Here is a 16,699-nt window from a genome sequence, read left to right on the forward strand (position 1 = left end):
TGGAGCAGATGAGTGGTGTGTCTCCGTCGGCAACGCCGACTCATGATTGGATGGACCTGTGGCATATGTTAAATGCAAGTGTGGCCTCATTACATAAGAGACTGGACAAAGCAGAGTCCAGGGAGAAATCAGGGAGTCAATCCACGGATTGGACTGGGTCACAAGGCCCTTCTGGGTCTCAAAAACGTCCCCTATCCCCAATAGTAGACACTGATACCGACACGGATTCTGATTCCAGTGTCGACTACGATGATGCTAAATTGCACCCAAGGGTGGCAAAAAGTATTCAGTGTATGATTATTGCAATAAAAGATGTTTTGCATATTACAGATGACCCCTCTGTCCCTGACACGAGGGTGCGCATGTATAAGGAAAAGAAACCTGAGGTAACCTTTCCCCCATCTCATGAGCTTAACGAGTTATTTGAAAAAGCTTGGGAAACTCCAGATAAAAAACTGCAGATTCCCAAAAGGGTTCTTATGGCGTATCCTTTCCCTGCATAGGACAGGGTACGTTGGGAATCCTCTCCCAGGGTGGACAAGGCTTTAACACGCCTGTCTAAGAAGGTGGCGCTACCGTCTCTGGACACGGCAGCCCTCAAGGATCCTGCTGATCGCAGACAGGAGACTACTTCAAAGTCTATTTATGCGCATACAGGTGCTTTGCTCAGACCGGCAATAGCATCGGCATGGGTATGTAGCGCGGTGGCAGCATGGACAGATACCTTGTCAGCTGGACTTGATACCCTAGACAGGGATACCATTTTATTAACCTTAGCCCACATTAAAGACGCAGTCTTATATATGAGGGACGCTCAAAGAGACGTTGGGCTGCTGGGTTCCAGAGCCAATGCCATGGCTATTTCTGCGAGACGAGCTCTATGGACCCGCCAATGGACGGGTGATGCAGACTCAAAGAAGCATATGGAGGTTTTACCTTACAAGGGTGAAGTGTTGTTTGGGGAGGGGCTCGCGGACCTGGTTGCCACAGCTACCGCGGGTAAATCTACCTTTTTACCTTTTTTTCCCCAACAGCAAAAGAAAACTCCACAATATCAGATGCAGTCCTTTCAGTCGCATAAGTCCCGAAGAGGTCGGGGCTCCTCCTTCCTTGCCAGAGGTAAGGGTAGAGGAAAGATAACACCTGCTTCGGCTAGTTCCCAGGAGCAGAAGTCCTCCCCGGCTTCTACAAAATCCACCGCATGACGCTGGGGCTTACCTAAGGGAGTCCGCACCAGTGGGGGCACGCCTTCGACTTTTCAGCCAGATCTGGATTCTTTCAGACGTGGATCCTTGGGCAATGGAAATTGTCTCCCAAGGCTACAAGCTGGAATTTGAAGAGGTGCCCCCTCGCCGATTTTTCAAGTCGGCCTTGCCAGCTTCACCCCCCGGAGAGAGAAGTGGTGTTAGCTGCAATTCAAAAGCTGTGTCAACAGCAAGTGGTGGTCAAGGTTCCCCTGGTCCAACAGGGAAAAGGGTATTATTCAACCCTGTTTGTAGTCCCGAAGCCGGATGGTTCGGTCAGACCCATTTTAAATCTAAAATCCCTAAACCTGTACTTGAAAAAGTTCAAATTCAAGATGGAATTGCTCCGCGCTGTAATATCCAGCCTGGAAGGGGGGGATTTGATGGTGTCACTAGACATAAAGGATGCGTACCTTCATGTCCCCATTTACCCCTTCATCAGGAGTACCTGAGATTCGCTGTACAGGACTGTCATTACCAGTTTCAGACGTTGCCATTTGGGCTTTCCATGGCCCCGAGGATTTTCACTAAGGGAGCGCAAGCAGGGAATCACAATTATCCCATACTTGGACGATCTCCTGATAAAGACGAGATCGAGAGACCAATTGCTGAAGAGCGTGTCGCTCTCCCTGAAAGTGCTGCAAAAGCACGGTTGGATTCTCAATCTGCCAAAGTTACAATTGGTTCCAACGACTCTGCTATCATTCCTAGGCATGATTCTGGACACGGAACAAAAGAGGGTTTTTCTCCCATTGGAAATAGCCCAGGATCTCCAGAACATGGTCAGAGACCTGCTAAAACCAAAAAGATTGTCTTTTCATCAATGCACTCGTGTTCTGGGAAAAATGGTGGCAGCCTACGAGGCCATCCCCTTCGGCAGGTTTCATGCGAGGACTTTTCAATGGGACCTTCTGGACAAGTGGTCTGGGTCCCATCTACAAATACATCAGAAAATATCCCTGTCCCCCAGGGCCAGGGTGTCTCTCCTGTGGTGGCTGCAGAGTGCTCACCTTCTAGAGAGTCGCAGGTTCGGCATTCAGGACTGGGTTCTGGTGACCACGGACGCGAGCCTCCGAGGGTGGGGAGCAGTCACACAAGGAAGAAATTTTCAGGGACTATGGTCAAACCAGGAGGCTTGTCTACACATCAACATACTGGAATTGAGGGCCATATACAACGGCCTACGACAAGCGGAGAATCTTCTTCGCGACCTACCGGTTCTGATTCAATCAGACAACGTCACAGCCGTGGCTCATGTAAACCGCCAAGGCGGGACAAGGAGCAGAGTGGCGATGACGGAAGCCACCAGGATTCTTCGCTGGGCGGAAAATCACGTAAGTGCTCTGTCAGCGGTCTTCATTCCAGGAGTGGACAACTGGGAAGCAGACTTTCTCAGCAGACACGATCTCCATCCGGGAGAGTGGGGACTTCATCAAGAAGTTTTTGCAGAGATAACAAGTCGTTGGGGAATTCCTCAAATAGACATGATGGCGTCACGCCTCAACAAGAAGCTTCGGAGGTATTGTGCCAGGTCACGGGACCCTCAGGCAGTAGCAGTAGATGCCCTAGTGACACCATGGGTGTTTCAGTCAGTCTATGTGTTTACTCCTCTTCATCTCAAAAATATTGAGAATCATAAGACAAAGAAGAGTGCAGACAATACTCATTGTTCCAGATTGGCCTCGAAGGGCCTGGTACTCAGATCTTCAGGAAATGCTCACAGAAGATCCGTGGCCTCTTCCTCTCAGGGAGGACCTGTTACAGCAGGGGCCATGTGTGTTCCAAGACTCACCGCGGTTAAGTTTGACGGCATGGCGGTTGAACACCGAATCCTAGCTGGGAAAGGTATTCCGGAGGAAGTCATCCCTACTCTGATAAAGGCTAGGAAGGAGGTGACGGCAAAGCACTATCACTGTATCTGGAGGAAGTATGTATCTTGGTGTGAAGCCAAGAAGGCTCCTACGGAAGAATTCCATCTGTGTCGGTTTCTCCACTTTCTGCAGACAGGAGTGGATAAGGACCTGAAGTTAGGGCCGAAATCTGTACCTTAATGGAGCCTATCTATATTCTTCCAGAGGGAATTGGCTTCTCTCCCAGAAGTCCAGACGTTTGTAGAGGGAGTGCTGCACATCCAGCCCCCCTTTGTGCCCCCAGTGGCACCGTGGGACCTTAACGTGGTGTTAAGTTTCCTGAAATCTCACTGATTTGAACATCTTCAAACAGCGGAATTAAAATTTCTCACGTGGAAGGTGGTCATGTTATTGGCCTTGGCATCTGCAAGGCGGGTGTCCGATTTGGCGGCCTTGTCCCACAAGAGCCCCTATTTGATTTTCCATGTGGATAGAGCAGAATTGCGGACACGTCCTCAATTTTTGCCTAAGGTGGTTTCTTCATTTCATATGAACCAACATATTGTGGTGCCTGTGGCTACAGGGGACTGGGAGGACTCCAAGTCCCTGGATGTAGTCAGGGCCTTAAAGATTTATGTAGCCAGGACGGCTAGGGTTAGGATAACAGAGGCTCTGTTTGTCCTGTATGCGGCCAACAAGGTTGGCGCTCCTGCTTCTAAGCAGACTATTGCTCGCTGGATCTGTAACACGATTCAGCAGGCTCATTCTACGGCTGGATTGCAGTTACCAAATTCAGTAAAGGCCCATTCCACTAGGAAGGTGGGCTCTTCTTGTGCGGCTGCCCCTAGGCGTCTCGGCATTACAGCTTTGCCGAGCAGCTACTTGGTCGGGTTCAAACACTTTTGCAAAATTCTACAAGTTTGATACCCTGGCTGATGAGGACCTTGCGTTTGCTCAGTCGGTGCTGCAGAGTCATCCGCACTCTCCCGCCGGGTTGGGAGCTTTGGTATAAACCCCATGGTCCTTATGGAATCCCCAACATCCTCTAGGACGTAAGAGAAAATAAGATTTTAAACTTACCGGTAAATCTTTTTCTCCTAGTCCGTAGAGGATGCTGGGTGCCCGTCCCAGTGCGGACTACATCTGCAAAACTTGTATATAGTTGTTGCTTTTATAAGGGTTATGTTACAGTTAGAATCGGTCTTTGACTGATACTGTTTTTTGTTCATACTGTTAACTGGTTGCATATATTTCAGGTTATATGGTATGATTGATGTGGGCTGGTATGAATCTTGCCCTTAGATTAACAAAATCCTTTCCTCATATTGTCCATCTCCTCTGGGCACAGTTCTCTAACTGAGGTCTGGAGGAGGGGCATAGAGGGAGAAGCCAGTGCACACCCATACTAAAAGTTCTCTATAGTGCCCATGTCTCCTGCGGAGCCCATCTATACCCCATGGTTCTTACGGAGTCCCCAGCATCCTCTACGGACTAGAAGAAAAAGATTTACCGATAGGTTTAAAATCTTATTTTTTTGCGCGCACTAACGGCTGTTAGGAGGGGGCACCAAAGGAATCCTTCACCCTGGGCACCACAGGGTCTAGAACCGGCCCTGATTAGAGCCTTAAGCATGGTTTATTTGGAAGTTTGATGTATAGGCTAAAGAACTGTTAAGTAGAAAATACATGTATTCTTGCTGTAGTGCCAGATGACTGCTTTCCATGCTGTGATATGCTAATGATTTTATGCAACACAAAGTGATGTGCATGGAAAAATAATCAAATGATAGCAAGATATAAGATGTGTTTTTGTAAAACACTATGTAGGTGCAATGTTCTACTGTTTTAAAGGGATATTTTGCTACGCAAAGGACCCTGATTTTTACTGCCATTTCCCTGGAGAAAATGTAAAAGTTTAGATGGAACATGATGTGCTCATTCAAGGCATACAATACAAAGCAATCTCTCTGTGAAACCAACAGAGCTGAAAGCATAAAATTACAATTCTAATTAAACTATCATGAGTGATTTAATATCTTTTATAAGAAAGTTTTGTAGTCATAGTACATACTAAGATATCCATAAAGGTAAGGAAGCATTCCAAATCTCCAAATACTAGGTAGTAGATTGATTTGTGTTTTTCAACAGCCAAAATCCAGCAAACTTTGAAGCTCATATTTAATAATGCACAATGGACAAATCCATTGAGCCATCTCTAAGGAATGCCAAACTTGGTTTTCCAATTTTTAAGAACAAATTATAGCCAAGAGTGTGTTAATTTCAAAAAGTTCGGAAGCAGCAAGTGGATGTACTTGAAGTAGTACTAAAGTGGTAATGCGTAAATTTCTGATTTGTGTAGCCATTTTTAAAAAATGTTTTTATGTTTATATTGAGTTATTACTTTGTTTTTTTTTTCTTTTGTGAGAGCTGTACAACCTGGGTGTACTACATTTGGCTGGCTGTCGGGATCCCGGCACCCAGCACACCGGCACCGGGATCCTCACCGCCGGAATACCGGCAGCAGGGCGAGCACAAAAGAGCCCCTTGCGGGCTCGCTGCACTCACCATGCTGCCGGCATTCCGGCGGTCGGGATCCCGGCGCCGGTGTGCTTGGTGCCGGGATCCCGAAAGCTGGTATATCGAGTGCCTCCCGTTCAACCTAATACAGCATTTGCTATAACTTCTCAGCACATGTAAAAGAAAGGCCTGAGAGAGCTAAATGCACATACTTGTAGGGATCTTACCATGCATGGTCCACAACTGTTCAGTGATGGTGTCAAACAGAAAACTTATTTAACATGTAAAGACTGTTGTTTTACAAAGGCTTAGGACTGTCCACAATGCTTTAAATAAACCAAATATTTTACAGCAATGAGGATATTTTGTTTAAAAGTGATACAATGTTACAATTATATATATATATATATATATAAATATATATATATATATATATATAGGAATGGGGGTATCAGCGACCATCGGTGTCTGCACGAATATCAATATATACGTAATGATGGGATAAGTAAATAATTTTTACATTTTTTTTTTAAATAACAGTAATAAGATACAAAAATGTGAGATGGGCTAAAATTAGAGGGAAAGGAATAGCAAAATTCTAAAATACAAGAGGCTACAACCATAAATTCAAAAAAATAAAAGATATACAATATAAAAGTTAAAATATTTCTGCTTATCTTAATATGGAGAGTCATATGAGGTGTACCTCATATGACTCTCCATATTAAGATAAGCAGAAATAGTTTCTTTCCTTTATTTTTTATTTTTGAATTTATAGTTTTAGCCTCTTGTATTTTAGCTTTCCCTCTAATTGTTAGCCCATCTCACATTTTTGTATCTTATTACTGTTATTTTTAAAAATAAATAATTGTAAAAAAAATTCTTATCCCATCACTACGTATCCTGCTTTTTTTTCATATATATTTATATTCGTGCAGACACCGTTGGTCGCTGATACACCTATTCCCCCATTCCTATTTAACTTGAAAGGCATCTTACCCATGCCAAATACGTAGGGGCTAGCTGACACCCCATATAAATAAGGGAGTGTCTGTTTTTTGTTAATATTAACTATTTATTTTTATTTATTTATACTCACCTGTGGCGCCGTACCTCTATTGCTCTCTCTCTCTCTCTCTCTCTTTCTTTCTCTCTCTCTCTCTCTCTAATATATATATATATATATATATATATATATATACACACACACATATATATACATATGGATGCTGCGGTCCGGCACTCCCTGTAAGCCTTTTCAAATATCTGTCACTGGTGCCATCACGGTGTGGATTCCATAGCATTTCAAAGGTGAGGCACTCATGCTTGTCTCATAAAGAAACGGACATCCGTCCAAAATTCTTCTTCAACGTTTCAATTTATCCCCTTGATGAAGTCCTATGCTACAGGACGAAACGCGTCGGGACCGGGACTTTTGACTCACCCTTGACCTCCTTGAATGGACAGATAAGCCATTTAAATTTATTCATCTTGTACGTATGTTACCTGCATTTGCTTCTGGACATTTTGCACATGTTAACAGGACTGGGCAGCTGCTCCCCCTGTGATTCTAACTGTGGACAGATAAGCTGTTTATTTGTTTTTATTCTGTACGTGTGCCACCTACATTGGCTTTCGGATTTGTTATTAAATATTGTTTATGTTTTTAATCGTGTCTAGCCCTATTAAATTGGAACCAACATTGCTCACCCAGCTCCTATATTTATTCACAGTTTCATTATGCTAAAGACAATGTGTATACATTTTCTGAATCTGAGATTGAATCTATACTATACAATACTGCTATTAATGATGAGACGGAAACTGCCTCCCCGGAAATAATTTATAGAGACTTGCTAAGTCTGAAGGAGATAGATTTTTTCCTTCATGGAGTGTCTTTGAGCGACTATTATAAGAGTAAAATGATCCCACGAGGTTTTAGGGTACGAAATTGTCCAACTATAGGACGTTTCGACCCACAATTTTGTAAGCGGTGGATTGGTATCTTAAACCGTTGTTCGTTTGATTTAATGATCTTGGTAGTAGAACAGTCGACTAAGGAGCTGCAGGTTATCAAAGAAAAAAAATTCAAATTTTGAATCTGTTAATTTAGCCACACTAACCACGGATCAAAGCATAGATTGGTTGGATCGTTTAAAACAACAGATAGCCACTTATAAACGTGATTTGTTACAGTTTAAGAAAGAAAAGCGTACTAAAGTGGAAAATGATTACGACACGCACACGGTCTATAGATGGTTAAGTGGCAAAACACACAATGAACCTCGCCGCCCTTTCTTTAGACACAACAAAAAATTTCATAATAAAAAAATGACACGTTTTGATACTGACTCTTCGGTGGAAAATGAGGGATCGAACAGTGAGGATGGGCAACCACAACAGCGTAGAAGACCTGTCACCCCTTTAGACACCCGTTCCAGAGTAACTACCACAGCCCCTTTAGGAAAAACAAAAGGAACAGAACCAGACGGGGGGGACAATACAAAAGGCAGCACCAAGCGTCGTGGCAGACCCCCCGCGAACAAGAGAGTTTAATTTTCAATCTTTCATCCCACACTTTGAGTAACAGTGAAATTTCTGTACTATCGAAGGGTCTATCTTTTGTTCCAAGCACTGGGTTGCATGAATTCCAATGAAACATTGAAAAATACGAGTTAGCAAGGAATTTACGGTTAAGAGTATTTTGGACATAGTGAGGATCCATCTGGGACAATTCCACATCAATTAACAAAATTTAGACAGAAGTCCAAATTTGATCCTGTGTCTAACAACCACAGTATAAAGACATATATGCGTTTATTGGAACATGAAACACGTGCTGATATAAAAAGTAATAGGAATAATCATCATCCCAATTTAACTCCAATGGAAAGGGAAGCCCTCAAATCATTGGCACGAAACCATAAACTGGTATTTAGACAGGCGGATAAAGGCGGGGCCATTGTCCTGCAGGACTGGCAAGACTATAATTCTGAAATACTTCGCCAATTGGGGGACACAGATGTGTATATTAAGTTGCACAGAAATCCTTTAGCAATATGTAGACAGCAGGTAATTGATTTATTATACATTGCTTTAGACTGTGGTTTGATATCTGAGGATGTAAAAAAGCTTCTTATTCCAGCCCATCCGGTCATACCCATATTTGATACAATTCCGAAAGTCCATAAAGAGTTAAACCCGCCACCTGGACGTCCAATAGTATCAGCACAAGATTCATTGTTTCAACCGGTGGCTACATTGTTAGACGCACTTTTAGAACCACTGATTCAAAGAGAGAATTCTTTTTTACTTGATACAACAGCTTTTTTGAATAAACTGAATAAGGTGGTGATTAATGATACTGAATATTGGTTGGTTTGCTTAGATGTGGTAAATCTATATACATCAATACCACATTCTTTTGGATTAGAGGCTGTAAAAATCTTTTTGAATGCTAAGAGCAATTTTTCTGCCAATAAAGTAACCATCATTTTGCAATTATTGGATCTGAATTTGTATAACAATTTTTTCTTGTATAACAATGAATTTTATTTGCAAGTGAAAGGCTGCGCAATGGGTAGCTCGATGGCTCCGGCGTATGCCAATATTGTTATGTTTATGGTAGAAAACGCTTTATTCTTTTCTGATGGAAATATTAGTCAGCATATTGTACAGTTTTCAAGATTCATAGATGATTTATTCCTTATTTGGCATGGTGATGTGACAATTTTATTGTCATTAATAGAGACACATAATCAATCCCTCAGTCCTATTAAATTCACACACACAGTATCTCAAAGTACAGTTAATTTCCTGGATGTTAAAGTAACATTAAGGGACAAATGCATTCATACTAGCCTCTTTGTAAAACCCACTGATAGGACCACCTTTTTAAAGGGTGTAGTACTGGTGATCGGCGGTCTCCTGACCGCCGGTCACCTTACCGATGCCGGGATCCCAGCAGCATACCGACGCCGGGATCCCGGCGGGGAGGGCGAGGGCAGAAATCCCCTTGCGGGCTCGCTGCGCTCGCCACGCTGCGGGCTCGGTGGCGACCTGCGGTCGCCACGGGTTCTATTCCCACTCTATGGGTGTCGTGGACACCCACGAGTGGAAATAGTCCCTGTTGGTCGGCATGCCGACCATCGGGATAGTGAGCCGTCGGGCTCACGGAGGAGGTCATGTGACCGGCAGTCAGCTGACCGGCGGTCACATGAATACCACCCCTTTTTAAAAGCCCAGAGCTGTCATCCTCGAGCCATGATTAACAGTCTGCCGTACTCTCAGATGATCCGCATACACAGAATTATTAGCGGTTGCAGAACAAGGAATTAACATATTAATACAGAGATTCTTACAACGTGGTTATAATAAAAAATCTTTATTGAGGGATAAAGAGCGAGTATTAGCTATGGACAGAACATTGTTGCTCAATAAATCTACCACTAAGGATAAACAGTCTAAATGTATCCCTTGGGTTAGTACATTTAACACTTCATCGGAGACAGTTAAAAAAATAGCGAAGAATAACTGGCAGATTATACAGAGTGACCCTACTTTAGGTTTACAGGATCATAGATTAATGCCTTGCTATAAACGGGGCCGTAGTTTGAGAGACATTCTTGTGAAAAAGGATACAACAGGATTAAGTAAAAAGCCGGGCATATTTGGCCATAGTAAGAATGGCTGTTTTAAATGTACATGCGTAACGTGCCAGTTTCTTTTGACAGGAGATGTATTTTATCACCCTCACACTGGAAAACCGTACAGAATTCGATATCATTTTACGTGCAACTCTAGCTTTGTAATTTATCAAATTGTGTGCCCTTGCTGTCTTAGCTACAGAGCCGGCCATAGGCATAGGCAAACTAGGCAATTGCCTAGGGCATTTGATATGCCTAGGGGCATCAGCAGCTTCTGCTGATTAAAATGATATGCTGCATGCCTATATTCTGTGTGTAGCATTTCATATGCAGATACAGCCACAGTCTCACACAGTATATAGGCATGCTGCATATCAGTTTAATCAGCAGAAGCTGCTTGTGCATCCTAGCCACATAGCAATGCAAATAAGCTGCATTTTCATAAAAAAAAGGTGCCAGATGTTAGCATTGAGGCAAGATTTATGAGGACACATCTGTATCCATACAGAGGCAGAGGTCACAGTGTTAGTGGCAGTGTGAGTGCTGTGTGCATGTGAGTGGGTTGGTTGTACAGTAGTGTTCAGAATATGTGTAAGGGGCACTATGTGTGTCATTATGTGTATAAGGGCATTAATAATGTGCGGCATATGTGTAACAGGCTACTACTGTATGTGTGTCATTACGTGTATAGGGGCACTAATAATGTGCAGCAAATGTGTAGGGGGCACTATGTATGTCATTATGTGTATAAGGGCATTAATAATGTGCGGCATATGTGTGAGGAACATTATGTGTAAAAGGGCATTAATAAAGGATGCATTATGTTTATTAGGACATTAATAAGGTGTCTCATATGTGTAAGGGGCATTACTGTGTGGAATTGTGTATAAATGCATTACTAATGTGTGGCATTATGTGTAAAAGGTGCTCTACTATGTGGCGTTGCGTATAGAAAGGGCACTACTGTGTCGTCTAATGTGAATAAAGAGCAAAAGGGAGTGGTATAATGTGAATAAGGAGCAATTCAGTGTGATGTAATGTGAATAAGGGGCTCTACTGTGAGGAGTAACGTTTATAAGGTAAAGTGATACTACTGTGAGATGTAATATGAGTTATGGACACTATCGCATGATCATATGTGAATAAAGTTGCAGTACTGTGTGGCGTAATTGGAATTAGGGTTATTGTGTGGCCATGCCCCTTGCCAGCAAAAACACACCCCTTTTTGGGCTGTGCGCCAAATGTGCAAACTGTTCCTATTTAAAATATAGGGAGTACAAGGTCAGAGGCAGAACCAGCAGGGGCACCAGCCAAAATCTTGCCTAGGGCATCATATTGGTTAGGGCCGGCTCTGCTTAGCTACATAGGCAAGACAGAATCTAAATTCAAGGAACGAATGGGGAACCACAGAACAGCAATCCGGGCAGCAATTGCCTCTGGGACTAGTGAACAGCCAGTAGCGCGTCACTTTGCTGAAAAGCACCATTCATTGACAAGCTTGAGATATCGAATGATTAATATGGTTTTACCTTGTGTACGGGGAGGTAATAGATCATTAAAGCTGTTGCGTCTAGAGGCGAGATGGATACACCGCCTAAATGTCATGTCTCCCAAAGGGTTAAACGAATGCATTACATACTCAAGTTTACGGTAAAAATCTAGGGCATATGACCTATATTTGTTTAGTAATGAGCTGGCTTAACTGGATATATGGCTGATAAACAATAATACTGCTAAGGGTTAATTCTATTTGGGTGTATGTTAGACACAATTGGATTGCGGTGGTTCAATTTCAATTGCAAGCATCATTTATTGTATTATTTAGTAATCAGCTTTTTTCAGTATCTAAGGTCACATGTTTAATGTAACAGAGGGGTAGAGACAATTGTAACAGATTGTTGAATACAAATGTTTCGTTCAATTCATCTTGCTTCTGATGATGAACTGTGTTTTTTGTTTTAAACTGCTAACTTGCCATTTTCCGTAAATGACTTTGCTTTCATCCGAATATAAGTGTAGTTTCAGTATATTGTATATATTTTTATTGTTATATGTGGTCTGTGTAGTGGTTTTTTAATTGTTATAAATGAAATTTATGTATGAACACTGTTTATGGTTGCTATAGTAATCACATTTACACTGACGTCACAAGAGACCTTTGGGTGGTCCATTGTTAATGACGTCAGAGTGACTCGCACACCGGCGGCGTGGGTGATTTTCCCGCCTGACTGGTTCCTGATCCCTGCATGGTATGTATATATAAAGGTATTTTTGTGTATTTGTACTATTTCCTGATGACAATTTGATAAATAAATTGAAACGTTGAAGAAGAATTTTGGACGGATGTCCGTTTCTTTATGAGACCAGCATGAGTGCCGCACCTTTGAAATGATATATATATATATATATATATATATATATATATATACACAAAAAAACTTCAGGAGACAACAGTTATTAAGCACTTAAACAAATATAATATACTATTGACAACATAATTATTTAAGAAAAAATCAGTTACAATTTTTACAAAGAAAATGACACGTTAACAATTTATCTGTCGCAGGACCCTCGCAAAGGGTTCGGTATTGCTGTCTCTGGAGGCAGAGATCGTCCCTCTGGAACCGATGGAGACCACTCTGTCATTGTATCGGATGTTGTCCGTGGAGGGCCTGCTGATGGTAGATTACAGTAAGTAAAGCTAATGTGGCAAAGGGGTTACTTTGATATCCAGAACATATCTTGTACCATAAGAAAAGGGGCAGACAGGGTTGAGGATCCCACTGTCATCTGCAGGAAGGGCTTTACACACAGCTGTACTCAGGGACAGACTGGGGCCACTTCTCAGGCCTGCCATTTTTTAGTAAGTTCGCACATGAATGGGGGTGTGAATACTGTTCACAGGGGCGTTCCGCAAGTCAGGGGTGTGTGCACTCATGGCATGCACACATCTTTCTTTAAAACACTTCAGGGGGGAGGGTTTGAGGGCTAAACAGAGAGCCTGAAGCTGCACATGGCCTTCACATCTTTCTGTGTGACCGGACCGGCTCACCAGACCATCGCCCCTTCTGGCATATGCCAGATGGGCAGTCCAGCCCTGTCTGCTTTACATTGGTGTGATTGGTTTGGGACGTGTAAAGAGCATAAAAGGAATGTGGGATCCAGTGGGCGGGGCTTCAGCTGAATAGCAGCCGGATGATAGCTAGGACTGGTGGGTTCAGCTAGTGTCAGAAAGCCATGGAGTGTCATCATGCAACTGCGACTAAAGCTGATTGGATTGAGGAGTCATTTGTAAGCAGAACTTTACAAAGTGGTGTCATTCGCGGGATCCATCTGACAACCGCGTTCCGCACCACAGAAACCTGATGCTGGCCTGTTGTTGAGTGAGTGGGGGTTAATCGGTTTATTTGTGAGTGTTTCTTTCTCTCCTCTTTCTCCTGTTTGTTAAACCTGGGTGTGGTGCAGTTACCTGTGCACAGGACAGTCAATGAGAAGTTGGTTCTGTGTGATTAGTCTGTGTAAACCCAGTTAAGGAGGTTTTATTTGTTTTTGTTTTTTTGGTTTGTTGTTTTGTTGTGCCTACTCAGTAGGTAATGCTCAGCAACTGCTGGCAGCTAGGACTCTTCCAAAGTCAGAAAATACACTTGTCAGCATATGATAAAGGAGGACCAATTTTGCTATTCCATCGGCTCAGCTAGCAAGATGGTGAAAGTAATCTGGGCTTTGACTAATATGGCCACCATGCAGCAGGCCCAGCAGGGCCAAAGCTAGCCATTGTCAAGACCCAGGTGGAGAGTAACAGTCCGTTGCAGGCAAGGCTCAATCAGGGAGAGCATGGTGCCATCTTGCAAAAGATGACACCCTTGGACAACATTAAGGCAGTTCTGTTGTCATTTAAAAGGATGGCAAATCGGCTTAAATGGCCAACAGTGACAAAATTGTCTCCTTATTTGACAGACGAAGCAAAGCAGGCCTGTGTGGATATCCCAGAAGACCAGACAGCAAGTTATCAGCAACTAAAGATCACTGTTCTGGTGTAGATATGGGTAACAGGGCTTGGGAAGGCACCAATGATTTATGACTGGCGATTTAGGCCAGGGTCCATAATGCATGCCTGGCTAGCCAATCTGGCAAAGTTAACAAAGAGCTGGTTAAAGCCTTACTAGAATCTGCCAGTCAGAATCTTGTAAATCCTGGCAATCGACCATTACATGTGAACCCTAAACTGGGAACAGCAAATATGGGTTCTACGGGCCGATCGCCAGTCATTTGAAGAGCTTGCGACAGAAACTGACTGGTATTATGCTCTGGAGAATATCCCTTCAATATCCGTGAAAATAGTCAGACTGAACCTCAGGCCTAAACCAGCACTAGATGTTGAAACAGACTGCAAGGTGACAACAGGGGGTTGCTTTGAGTGTGGTGAACTGCGGCATGCCAGAGTACTTGTCTAAAACTGATGGATTGTTGGTGGTATGACTAGGCCCCACGTTTCCGGTTTGTTTTACCATGTCCTTGTCCATGTGTAGCCTATTACTGTTTCGGGTGACCGTCCTGCTGCAATAACACTCTGTGTTGGTGAATTCAGGCAGTGAAGTCTCCTTGATAATCAGCACCTTAGTTACAGATAGCCTATAATGAGTCAGCTACCATTAGTTAAATTCTCATTAATCTACAGGCCACCAAGGGATATAACATGTCTGTTTACCTATTACTGTGAGCGGACAGACAGTGCAAGTGGTTGCAGCAATACCATTAAGGCTGCTATACTTCCTTATTCTGGTGGAGACTTTCCCCTATTTCAGGGATATTATAATTGACCGGATCAGTCCGGATATGCCAGAAACTGAGTCACCGACCCTACTTGATCTTGTTGCTCCTACCATGGAACTGGAGGAAAAGATCAAGAAGCAGCAACATCTGCAGCCTGGGTACCAGGCTTTAGCTGTAACTAGACCAGCGTTGTGTTCCAGAAGATGGGGGGGGGGGGGGGGGGGGGAATTCTGGCCAGAGAAAGATAGAAGGAAACAAGAAACCTTGCCAGCTGGTGGAGAAGATTGGTCCCCAGTATTCAGGACTGTATCGCTCCAGGATTTTTGTTCAAGACCAGGTTAATGATAAGTGGTGAAAGTGAATGGAGTGTGGGAAGGCTGTGAGAGAACCATTCTTTCTAATAGAAGAGGACCTACTATATAGGGTAGCGGTGGTACAGGAGAATATAGTTAATCAGCTTTTGGGGCCACATGTACACTTCCCTTTGGTATTGGCAGTGGCCCATACACATCTTATGGGAGGCATTTGAGACAGGAGAAAACTCTAAAGTTTGTGCTCCAAAGGTTTTACTGGCTGGGAATCTGCATGACGATGAAGAGATACTGCCAGGCCTGCACCTAAACTAGATTACTGAACTCTGCTGGTACCTCCTCTTATAATTCCGGTTCTGTTCAAATGGATTGCCATGGACCTAGTGGGTCCCTTAGAGAAGTCAGCCCGAGGCTTAATGAAGGAGTTGTGTAAACTGCTATGGGTACAGAGACTACAGACCTCTGTCTGTCACCCACAAACTGATGGATTGGTAAAGTGTTTACTAGGATCCTTAAGCAAGAGTGGGATACCCTGTTGCCTTACCTCATGTTTGCAGTACAGGAGGTTCCCCAAGCATCAACAGGGTTCCGTCCCATTGATCTTCTGTTTTGGTAGACAACCGCTTTCTGATGTCCAGAATAAGACTTGTTCCATAAGAAAAGGGGCAAACAGGGTTAAGGATCCTGCTGTTACCTGCAGGAAGGGTTTTACACACAGATGCACTACGTGGGTGCGATTCTTTTGGGATGTGTGGAGGGGATAAAAGACTGTGGGATCCAGTGGGTGGGGCTTAGCTGAATAGCTAGAGTTGGTGTGTTCAGCTAGTGTCAGGAAGCCGTAAAGAGTGTTTTCAAATGTTGTGTTAACATACAACTGTGACGGAATAAAGAAACCATCTGACTAAGCAGACCAGAGTGAGGACACATTTGTAAGCAGGACTTTACCCTACAAAACTCCTAATGCTTCCTATTCTTATATGCAATTGTGGCACACATTTTTACATTGAGATTTGTGGTAGTTTTTTATTTTGTTTTATTGTTTTGCATTTAGATGTTGTTTTGTGGCATTTGCAGGACCCGTGACCGCATTGTAATGGTGAATGGTGTTTCAATGGAGAATGTGGCCTCATCCTTTGCTATCCACTCGTTAAAAGCCTGTGCCAAGAGTGCCAATGTGGTGAGCTATTTCTTTATCCAGTACATTTGGCACATGGATCTTTGATTATTGACGATCAAACAATGATTTCTTTGTGTTGTGGTTAAGCATAGAAATATCAATACATTGTAACCCATGTTATGATAAAATAAGCTACATTTTAAAACCATACATGATAGACCACTGTAATGGTTACCTATAAA

At 43.2% G+C, this 16,699-nt stretch overlaps 1 protein-coding gene across 4 annotated transcripts in view; it reads left to right on the plus strand.

Moving 5' to 3' along the window:
• The window catches only part of TJP3 (tight junction protein 3), a 222,090-nt gene that overhangs the window by 99,306 nt on the left and 106,085 nt on the right, over window positions 1–16,699 (plus strand). For all 4 annotated transcript variants that reach the window (XM_063914834.1, XM_063914833.1, XM_063914835.1 and 1 more), the window contains exons 3-4: window positions 12,823–12,947; window positions 16,415–16,517. In XM_063914834.1, coding sequence (XP_063770904.1) covers window positions 12,823–12,947; window positions 16,415–16,517 — 228 coding nt within the window. The remainder of the gene's footprint in view (window positions 1–12,822; window positions 12,948–16,414; window positions 16,518–16,699) is intronic.

Source organism: Pseudophryne corroboree, chromosome 1 (genome assembly GCF_028390025.1).
Source record: "Pseudophryne corroboree isolate aPseCor3 chromosome 1, aPseCor3.hap2, whole genome shotgun sequence".
NCBI lineage: Eukaryota > Metazoa > Chordata > Amphibia > Anura > Myobatrachidae > Pseudophryne > Pseudophryne corroboree.